Source organism: Piliocolobus tephrosceles, unplaced genomic scaffold (genome assembly GCF_002776525.5).
Source record: "Piliocolobus tephrosceles isolate RC106 unplaced genomic scaffold, ASM277652v3 unscaffolded_20539, whole genome shotgun sequence".
Classification (NCBI taxonomy): domain Eukaryota; kingdom Metazoa; phylum Chordata; class Mammalia; order Primates; family Cercopithecidae; genus Piliocolobus; species Piliocolobus tephrosceles.
Genome location: NW_022302687.1, coordinates 1518 through 12220, shown reverse-complemented (window position 1 = coordinate 12220; position 10703 = coordinate 1518). Strand labels below are relative to the sequence as shown.

The 10703-nt window shown below is 57.5% G+C and overlaps 1 protein-coding gene across 1 annotated transcript; it reads left to right on the top strand.

Annotated features, from left to right (window-relative positions):
• The first annotated feature begins 1520 nt into the window (after positions 1 to 1520).
• Positions 1521 to 10315, top strand: ZNF629 (zinc finger protein 629). Its single transcript, XM_023191238.1, has 3 exons — positions 1521 to 1712; positions 4249 to 4354; positions 4510 to 10315. Exons 2-3 carry the CDS (start codon positions 4282 to 4284, stop codon positions 7053 to 7055), a joined length of 2619 nt encoding a protein of 872 aa, XP_023047006.1. The 5' UTR covers positions 1521 to 1712; positions 4249 to 4281; the 3' UTR covers positions 7056 to 10315.
• Positions 10316 to 10703: the final 388 nt, after the last annotated feature.

Here is a 10703-nt window from a genome sequence, read left to right as displayed (position 1 = left end):
GCTGGGATTACAGGCATGAACCACCATGCCCTGCCTGGCTAATTGTTTTTAAGTTTTTCGTAGAGGTGGGGTTTCACTATGTTGCCCAACCTTCAAACTCCTGGGCTCAAGTTACCCTTCTGCCTCAGCCTCCCAAAGTGCTGGGATTACAGGCATGACCCACCAGGCATGGCCTTTAGCAATTCCTTTTTTCTTTTCTTGTTCCTTCCTTCCTTCCTTCTCTCCCTCCCACCTGTTTTTTTTTTTTTTTTTTGAGACAGGGTCTTGCTCTCGGCTCAATGCAACCTCTGCCTTCTGGGCTCAAGTGATCTGCCTGCCTTGGCCTCGTAAAGTGCTGGGATTACAGGCGTGAGCCACTGCACCTGGCTAATTTTTGTATTTTTAGTAAAGACATGGTTTCACCATGTTGTCCAGGCTGGTCTCGAACTCCTGACCTCAAGTGATCCACCTGCCTTGGCCTCCCAAATGGTTGGGATGACGGGCATGAGCCACCACGCCCAGCTGCCTGTAGTAATTTCTGACCTTTGGTTTACTCTTCCCCCAGGCCCCTCAGTCTCTGGACAGAGCCCTCCGCACACTCCCAGGATTCCTCTGTGTCTGTAACACATACACAATACCAAACTTCCCAAGGGTAGAAAGCCCAATTTCCATGCATCTCTGAAGTACGCCCGCCTCAGTGTTAACCACAGTGTCCAGGAATAATAACGCAATGTGTCGAACTGAAAGAATCAGGTGGCCTTAAGTACACCACTCACTTCTCACACCTTGGTTTCCTCACCTGTGAAATAGGGATGATGGGCAACTTTATCCCATGGGACTGTGATAAGGAAGACGAGAAAGAAAGGCTGTAAAAATTGCGAGCATAGATAACTTGGACCTTGGGAGGCCACCAGTGTTCCTGGGTTTTTAAAGGTTTCTTCTGCTGTAAGGCAGATGCCCTCTGAGCTATGAGGAAAGAGATTCTCCCTCCTTGGCAAGGGAACCCCCACTGATTTCTTTCCTGCCACCGTGAGCCTCAGTTTCCTCCTCTGAGGGGAGGTGTCTGGGAAAAAGGGGCTGGGACACAGGCTATCGCAAATCCTTCCCGGCTGTGTTTGTCCCTGCAGCCCCAACTCCTGCAAGTCATGACTTCCACCAAGCATTAAGGCCATGTTTAGTGTGTAGGGTGTTTCCTCTCAGGTCTGCCCTGCCAGCCCCTGCTCCCACCCCAGCCCCATCCCAGGGTGAGTCCAAACAAAGGCTGGCCTCAGGGGATCAGCAGCCGCGGAATCTGAGATAGGGCTTTCCTGGCCCTGCCGGCGGAACCCTGCGAGATGAAGAGTGGCCAGAAGCCCAGGGACCCTCGCGGGCACTGGGGCTCCCAGATGCCCACGCTGCCTGCTCCCACTGGAGACGGGGACAGGGGCGTCATCCCAGCCTCCTTCCTGCTCCCACCGCTGTCCCCTTTTTTCCCCAGGCTGCGGGAGGCAAAGGGTTAAATCCCATAGAGCTGATGCTCTGACTCCAGGCTAGAGGGGCCCGGGAAGCTGGGGTCACTTCCTGCTCCGTCCCAGTCACCCTGAACTGGTCCCCGGGTCCTCAGCCTGGAATCACCCCTTGAGAAGGACCCTAGAGTCCTCGGCGCCCAGTCCGTCCCCCAAGGCAGGGCACTGAAGGGGTTAAGTCCCCTGGGGCTGGATTCTGCCTTTCGGCTTTTCCCAGACCCCAGAGCCGTGAGTTGGGGACGCCTGGGTTCCCGGGGGGTGGCCTGGAGGGCCTGGGACGGCCGCCGGGAAACAATGGGGCCCGGGAAGGGGGGGCTGGGAGCCCGGGCCTAAGCCCCCCACCCGCGCCCGAGGCTGTGGCCAGGGTGGGGGCGGGTGGGGGGCGCGGAGGGCCGAGGATTCTGGGAAGCGCGGGGGTCGGCGGCGGGGGAGGGGAGCCTGGGGATTCTGGGAAGAGGGATCGGCCGGGGCCGGGGGCCTGCGCTGCCAGCGCAGCCCTGGAGGAACCTGGCAGTGCTTGAAGGAGCCGGGACCCCGGGGGCCAGGGCGGGGGCGGATGCCCAGGCTCTGGATCAGCAGCGGGACAGGGGTCGCGGCTCCAGGGGAGCAGAAGCCCGGGGCCGATGGTGCAGGCGGTGGGGGGACCGGGCCGGGCGGCCGCATTCCCGCCGCCTCCATGTCAGGGTCACCCTGGGCCGTTCCCCACATCTCTCGGGAGGCGGCTCCTCCTTCCCTCCCTCTGCAGCAGGGCCATCGCGAGGTCTCAGGCTGGCGTGCCTGGCGCCTGGGCTCCCAGCGACTCGGCCTCCCTCGGTCTTCCCACGTCCATGCTCTGTGTCGGCCCTGTCATTAACCCTTTCCCTCCTACTCTGGACCACTGGGGGAGAATTTTTTGGAGACCATCGAGGTCCACAAGCTCTTACCTGTCCCCAGCAAACACAGCAGGGCATCCTTCCCGGACCGGACATCAGGCAGCCCCCGGTGTGGCGGAGGTCTTCACTTCCACCACCCCAAAGACACTTACAGGCGGGGAGTGGGGATTCTCGGAGCTTAAGTAGCTGCAGAGATGAAGAAATTAATTTACTTCCTAAACGCTAACTTCTGTCTCTCCTACCGCTCTTTGGCAGGGTACAGCCAGTCTTCCTTCACCTTGGTCACCTCTTGGCTGCCTCCTGCCATGTCTCCCTTGCCCCACTGCCCCTGTGCACACAGCGCCCACCCCACACAGCCATCTAAAGTTTCCAGGCCCCACCCAGGGATTCTCTGCAGGGTGTAAATGGTGTGGGACCTCCTTCTAGTGCTTTGTTCATGTGGCCCCGTTCCCTCATCCTGGACTCATCTCACCATTTTTGGAGTGACAGCTGGCTGTTTTTTTTGTTTGTTTGTTTGTTTTTACCACGGGGCCACTTGGAACTCCTGCTCCTTTGCTGCCATCCCCTTGCAAACTGATCTTTAAAGGCATTAAACCAAACAGGTGTTCCAGGGGCTAGGGACATCTCATTCATTCATTCATTGATTCATTCATTCATTCAACAACGTTCCTGGAGCGCTTATTCGGTGCCAGGCGCAGTCCTAGGCTTGGGAAACAGCCTCAACAAAGCAGAACAGAAGGAGTAGAAGGAGGGTCCAGGCGAGAGTGGGAATAGGAGGGCTTTGGTGAGGAGTATGGTTCCAGCTCATGGGTGCAGACCAGCAGGCCTAGTCCCTGGGTGCAACTCCTCCTTTTCTAGACTGGGAACCCTCTGGGTTCCAGGAATTTCTCCAGCCTATTCTCACTACCGGCAGGCTCCCCATGAGCTGTCCTCATCACCTGTTTCCTGCCAGCCTCCCACGAGCATGAGTCTCACATGACTCCCAAGGTCACCTCGTGCTCTAAGAGACAGGGGTGAGCCAGACACGGAGCCCTGCTTTTGTCATCTTAGCTCTGCCACTTCCCAGCCTTGACCTTGGAGAGGTCTCCCCAGGCGTTGATGTACTAATCTGTAAAATGGACAGCCAGATTTCTGGGTCTCCTCACCATGCTGTGGGAGGACTGGGTGAAAGAAATGACACCATGGCAGGTGCTGGGTCCGCTGCAGGTGTTCACACAAGCATCCATTCTCCCCTTCTCCTTACTTTTTCTCTTCCTCTGGGCGGTTCCTGCAGATGCTCCTGGCCGCTTTAAACTGCCCCTCCCCCCACCTCCAGCCTGACCTTCTTTCTGTGCTTGGATAACGGGAAAGTGCCCCAGTCCTTTTAGAGGGCCCCTGTCTCCTCTGGGAAACTGGGGTGCTTTTTCTTAACCCTTTAAGTGTCTCCGGCAGCCTGCGTTCACTCTGGGGCACAGAAAAGTTTATTGGTCTCAATTAGCAGCCCCATTAGGAGGAAAATTAGAGTCTTAATGAGCTTCCTCTGATTAGCAAATAACAGGTTTCTCAGCCTCTGGGCATCTTAGGTGTGGGGTGAAAACCTCCTTCCCCTGTGGATGTCAGAGACCGTTCCAGCCCCCAGTCTGGGTTCAAAGGTTTATGAGTGATGAGTTTTTAATTACGCTCTTAAATTCACCTGCTTGCTTAGTTGTGCTCTTGCGATCTGGAGCGAGAATCAGGCCTGCAGGGGAAGGGGGCCACAGCAAGAACCCGTGCCCAGAAAAATGGGGTTGGAGGACACTGAAGCTCACACAAGGAGGAATGGGGTGGGGCAGGGCGGGAGTGAGGTTCAGGGGGAATAAAGCAAAGTGCGAAATCAGCTCCTGGTGTGCGCTCATCGCTCTCTTCCCCCGCAGGGTCCCTGGAACACTGCAGTCCTGAGCTCTGGGATGGAGCCCGAGACTGCGCTGTGGGGCCCGGATCTGCAGGGTCCGGAACAGAGCCCCAGCGATGCTCACAGAGGTGAGGGGCACAAGAAGGGGCTGCGGTCCCGGCAAGACGGCGGCCCCGGCTCAGGGAGGGGCCTGGACTCTGGGGGACACCCAGGGGAGGGAAGAGAGACCAGACCCCGTGTTCTGAAAGGGGCTGGGGGCTGGAGACTCCCTTTTTCTCTGTAGGTGCGGAGAGTGAAAACGAAGAGGAGAGCCCTCGGCAGGAAAGTTCTGGGGAGGAGATCATCATGGGAGACCCGGCTCAGAGTCCAGAATCCAAGGACTCCATAGAGATGTCCCTGGAGAGACCCTCCCAGGACCCCTCTGTCACCCAGAACCCCCCAACCCCACTGGCTCACTCCAACCCCTTGGACCACCAGACCCCCCTGGAACCCCCAGCCCCGGAGGTTGTCCCTACCCCATCTGACTGGACCAAGGCCTGCGAGGCCAGCTGGCAGTGGGGCGCTCTCACCACATGGAACAGCCCCCCGGTCGTCCCCGCCAACGAACCCAGCCTGCGGGAGCTGGTGCAGGGCCGCCCGTCGGGGGCGGAAAAGCCCTACATCTGCAACGAGTGCGGCAAGAGCTTCAGCCAGTGGTCCAAGCTGCTGCGGCACCAGCGCATCCACACGGGAGAGCGGCCCAACACCTGCTCGGAGTGCGGCAAGAGCTTCACGCAGAGCTCGCACCTGGTGCAGCACCAGCGCACGCACACCGGCGAGAAGCCCTACAAGTGCCCCGACTGCGGCAAGTGCTTCAGCTGGAGCTCCAACCTGGTGCAGCACCAGCGCACGCACACGGGAGAGAAGCCCTACAAGTGCACAGAGTGCGAGAAGGCCTTCACCCAGAGCACCAACCTCATCAAGCACCAGCGATCCCACACCGGCGAGAAGCCCTACAAGTGCGGCGAATGCCGCCGGGCTTTCTACCGCAGCTCGGACCTCATCCAGCACCAGGCCACGCACACGGGCGAGAAACCCTACAAGTGCCCCGAGTGCGGGAAGCGCTTCGGTCAGAACCACAACCTCCTCAAGCACCAGAAGATCCACGCGGGCGAGAAACCATACCGCTGCACCGAGTGCGGCAAGAGCTTCATCCAGAGCTCGGAGCTGACCCAGCACCAGCGCACGCACACAGGCGAGAAGCCCTACGAGTGCCTGGAGTGCGGCAAGAGCTTCGGCCACAGCTCCACCCTCATCAAGCACCAGCGGACTCACCTGCGCGAGGACCCGTTCAAGTGCCCGGTGTGCGGCAAGACTTTCACCCTGAGCGCCACCCTGCTGCGGCACCAGCGCACTCACACGGGCGAGCGGCCCTACAAGTGCCCCGAGTGCGGCAAGAGCTTCAGCGTCAGCTCTAACCTCATCAACCACCAGCGCATCCACCGCGGCGAGCGGCCCTACATCTGCGCCGACTGCGGCAAGAGCTTCATCATGAGCTCCACCCTCATCCGCCACCAGCGCATCCACACCGGCGAGAAGCCCTACAAGTGCTCCGACTGCGGCAAGAGCTTCATCCGCAGCTCCCACCTTATCCAGCATCGCCGCACGCACACCGGCGAGAAGCCCTACAAGTGCCCCGAGTGTGGCAAGAGCTTCAGCCAGAGCTCCAACCTCATCACCCACGTCCGCACGCACATGGACGAGAACCTGTTCGTGTGCTCCGACTGCGGGAAGGCCTTCCTGGAAGCCCACGAGCTGGAGCAGCACCGGGTGATCCATGAGAGGGGGAAGACACCAGCGCGGAGGGCCCAGGGCGACGCCCTGCTGGGGCTCGGGGACCCCTCCCTGCTGACCCCGCCGCCGGGAGCCAAGCCGCACAAGTGTCTCGTTTGCGGAAAGGGCTTCAACGACGAGGGCATCTTCATGCAACATCAAAGGATCCATATCGGAGAAAACCCCTACAAAAATGCAGACGGCCTCATCGCACACCCAGCCCCCAAACCTCCTCAGTTACGATCCCCGAGGCTCCCTTTCCGAGGGAATTCCTACCCCGGGGCTGCGGAGGGCAGAGCCGACGCCCCGGGACAGCCCCTTAAGCCGCCAGAGGGTCAGGAGGGCTTCAGCCAGAGGCGGGGACTGCTGTCCTCCAAGACCTACATCTGCTCCCACTGCGGAGAGAGCTTCCTGGATCGCTCTGTGCTCCTCCAGCATCAGCTCACTCACGGCAACGAAAAGCCCTTTCTCTTTCCTGATTATAGGATTGGCCTAGGGGAAAGCGCAGGGCCCAGCCCCTTCCTAAGTGGGAAGCCCTTTAAATGCCCTGAATGCAAACAAAGCTTTGGCCTCAGCTCTGAGCTGCTACTGCACCAGAAAGTCCATGCAGGCGGGAAGAGCTCCCAGAAGAGTACAGAGCTGGGGAAGAGCTCTTCCGTCCTCCTGGAGCATCTCAGGAGCCCCCTGGGGGCCAGACCCTACAGCTGCTCAGATTGCGGGGCCTCCTTCCTCGACCGCGTGGCCCTCACCCGGCACCAAGAAACCCACACCCAGGAAAAGTCCCCCAGTCCCGAGGACCCCCCTCCAGAGGCAGCCACCCTGTCCACAGGCCAGGAAGGTGAGGGGGAAGCCCCTACCCCCACGGGGAGCAGCAGCCATGGGGAAGGGGAAGAAGGGGAAAGCCCCAAAACCCGAGTGGAAGAAAAGCCCTATCTGTGCCCCGAGTGTGGAGACGGCTTCACAGAAGTCGCGGCCCTCCTGCTCCATAGGAGCTGCCACCCAGGTGTCTCCCTGTGAAATGGGTCTGGAGACCAGGGGCCTCGCTCTCTCCAGAGAGGAACACTGGATTTTTTTCCCCAAAAATAATTACATGGGGAAGGGAGGATAACCCTATCAGATGGTAGTGGAGTGGAGGAGAAAGAACCCTGGGGAAAAAATAGTGCTTTTACATCAGTGATGAGAAACCCTATAAAATTGTTGGTGGGAAGCACTTATAAGGCAGTAGAGAAAAACTGTTGGGTTAGAAGCCCTATAAATATGTAGGAAAAAAAAAGCCCTTTAAGTCTGTAGCAGAAAAACCCTATAAACCATAGTGGATAAAAGCCCTATTAATTGTAGGAAGAGGTCCCAATATGTCTCTGAACAACCCTATAAAACTGTATCAAAATCCTTAGGAAAATCCTGTAGGGTCGGGAAAGTGCTGCGATGGCACTGACCCGGGAGGAGCGACCCTCAGAAGGTGCAGAAAACACCTCTCCTTCGCTGTTCCACAGGGTTCTCTCCCAGCGGCCCTGGACAGTTCCATAGAGGAAGATGCTCAGCTGGGGGAGTGGTGTGGGAACTGTGTGGAACTGCAAAGGAAGAAAACAGGAGAAAAATAAGTGACCAGGAGCTCTGGAGCCCCCAGAGGAGATAAGACAGAGACTAGGAAGGGAAGGTCCCATTCACTGCACTGGGGTTCCTTGGGGTTTGAGGCCAATGTTACATGAATTATGTGTGTTAGGGAAAGAGGCCTGTGGAATCCCTTATCAAAAAGAACCCCAAAATGGGGAAGAAAAAACAAATTGGTAAGCCCTTTTAAAGGCTGAAGTTTGGGGTGCAGAAACATGGTCAGTATAAGAATACTGAGAAACCACCACAAAAATTAGGGGGAAGCAGGGGTCAGTTCCTGTTAGATTACTTTGAGGGGAGCAAACCAAGGTGGGGAAACTGCTCACATGGAACCCAGCTAACTCCAGGCCCCTTCTTGCTTCCGGGAGCTTGTGAAACTGCAAGTTGCAGGCAGGTCCCAGCTCTCAGGCTGCAAGGGTTCTCCCCACACCAGGCAGGACCACCCTTTCTACCTGCCCAGCCAGGGACTTCTACTCTGCAAGGCCTCCAGGGACGGCGGTTGCCTCCCACCACATTCTCAGGTCTCACCGTCAGGAGGTTTTTCCTGAAATCTAACTGCCGCCAATGGCAGCTCATTTCCTCGAATTCTGTCCTCAGTGAAGAGGGAGAACCGCTGCTAGTCAGACCTCCAAAGAATAAAGCCCTTCAGAGACTTAGGGCCTGCATGTGGGCCTCCCTAGCCTTCTCCAAGTCAGCAGGGCCACAGAATTCCTTAGAAAGCTTTGATTAGCCAGCAACTTGATTTTAAACTTTAGCCATTCATCTTTGTTGGTAGCAAGGCTGCCTCGCAGGATAAGGCAGCCACCCTGGTGGGGACCCAGGCATCCCACGGACTGAGCCACAGGTCCCGGAAGAGTCCGCAGAGGCCGTACCACCCTCCTCACCCTGGTACCTGGAGCCCTCCAGGGTTGTGATGATCCAGCCCAATCTCAGCCTTGGGATGGATGGGAGGGCTTCCATCCATTTGGCTCCTCTCCTCCTTAGCCAGAAACCTTCAGAGGGAAACAGAAGGATGAGAAAAGCTCCCTTGCCAGGCCCATCTCACCTCCCACACCACACAGTTACATGTTCATAAACTCAGCCAAGCCTGCTCACAGGCCTGGGCGTATGTGGCTGGGGAGAGACTGCTGCCCTGTGAGATGGTGGAAGAGAGAAAACTCTTGAATGAAACATCTGTAACAAGAATCCCATTCCCTAATCCTGGAGACCCCTTCAAAAGGAGAGGACTCTGCTCAGCGCTGGGTTGGAAAGGAAGTGCAGGCCAACCCCAGTAGTGCGGTGTCCTGGAGTAAGAGGACTGAGATGCCAGCTGCGGGGCCTGTCAGGAGTCGTGTCTCAGACAGGGGTGACCGGGATTTTTGCAAAGCTGTGGAAGAAACCTCTAATTCTATGACCTAAAGGTTCACACAACCTTTATGCAAATCCTTCCTCCTTCATCTATCCTGGCCCCAGCTGAATGACCCTAACATTTAAAAGGATTGAAATCTCAAACATTGCGGGAGGAAAACGCCAGTCCTGCTGGGGAGAGGGAGAAGGCAGGCCTCAGGATTGTGCAGAGAACCTTGTTGCCATCTGCGTAACGCCCCAGCCTACCCAAGTGCCAGGAAGGGAAGCACTACTGAGGGAGGGGCTGCCTGTGGGTCTCCCTAACAGAATGCCGATGAAGGGGTGTCCCTGTAAGACTGAGAAGTCCGCTAAGTCTAAGCAGATTTCCCCGCCCCCCAAGATGGTAGCAGAAACTGAAGTTGTAGAGACAAACCCCTCGCAAAGCCAGAAGCAGATGCCCTCAGAAACGGGCCTAAGGAATCTCCCCAGAAGAGAACTGAGGAGCAGCTTTTGGGGCTCAGAGGCCAGTCCGAGGGGAGGCAGGCGGTGTGGCCGAAGGCTGGCGCAGGCCTGTTTCGGGCTCGGGTGTAGCATATGTAGTAGGATGCTCGCATGTTGTAGGGATGGGTGAGGGCTAAGGGGCTTGGCTCTGGTACGGGATGGATGATGTGAGCACAGTTCGTGGGGTCGGGCATTTTGCAGTAAGAAAGGGGCAGGGTCGGAGACCTCTGGGGTGTGGCCTGTTCTTTCTTACCTACCTCCCCAATCTCCTTTAACTAGGCGCTTCCCTCCCAGAGTGAGCTACGTCTCGGGAGGATCGAAGCAGGGAGGTGGCAGTGGCTAGAGTTGCTCAGATTGGCTCAGATGAAGGCCCAGAGGTCAAAGCATTTGCCCACCAGAACTGAGTCTGGAAGGCACTGTGCAGCCAAACCCTCTTGTCCAATCACATGCAGACCTCAGGCCCCTCAGAAACGCCCTGGTGGAGGGAGGAGCCCAACAGATAGGGTCAGGGAGTCAGTGGGGAAAGCAGAGGGGAGCGCTTAGAGTGAAACTCGAAACTGCTGTGGACATGGAGGTCAGATGGGAACTTGGAACTGGGCATGAATCCTGAATGGTGGGGAAACTTGAAGCCATCACAGCCAAGAGGTGGGGTTCCGTGACCCGTCCTGAGGTCAGCAGCTCCCAGACTCCATTGCCCCCACTAGGGAAGCCCCAGTCACCTGACTTGTCCCCTTGGAGTGAAGAGAGGCCCCACTTTTGAGTGTTGTGTGTCCAAAACAGTGTTGTGTCACCGGTGGTCATGTTGCTTAGTTGAAGAGAATAAAGGGAATAAGATTTCCTGGGTGTTTCTTGTTTTTTATTTCAGCCTAGAGTGAGCTGAAAGAGCACGGCCTCACCTTAAGCCGGAGCCCAGGAGTGACTGCAAAAGCTCAGGCCAGCCCCAGGCCCACCCTTCACCCAGGGGCCCTAAAATCCCCATCCAGTGCTGGCTTGTGGGAAGCTGAGGAGTTGATGAAGTTTTAAGCTGCACACCCTTGGTATGGAGAGGGATGAATCTGATGAGATGGCAGCAGAGCCAAGCTGTCCTCATCAGTGCCTGGCCTCCCCACCAGCAAGACTACTGTAGGGTGGCCACCTGGTGGCTCTGGCGCTGGCCAGCTCAGGCCCAGCCGTGCAGCCCCAGGGAGGCCTCTCTGGCCACCATACCTGCACCCTGCCACGGGGAAG

Bases quoted from the DNA above. Each gene is read 5' to 3' on its own strand.
- ZNF629 (XM_023191238.1), top strand. From the start codon at position 4,282: ATGGAGCCCGAGACTGCGCTGTGGGGCCCGGATCTGCAGGGTCCGGAA. The intron at 4,355-4,509 runs GTGAGGGGCACA...TTTTCTCTGTAG, and splicing joins CCCCAGCGATGCTCACAGAG to GTGCGGAGAGTGAAAACGAA.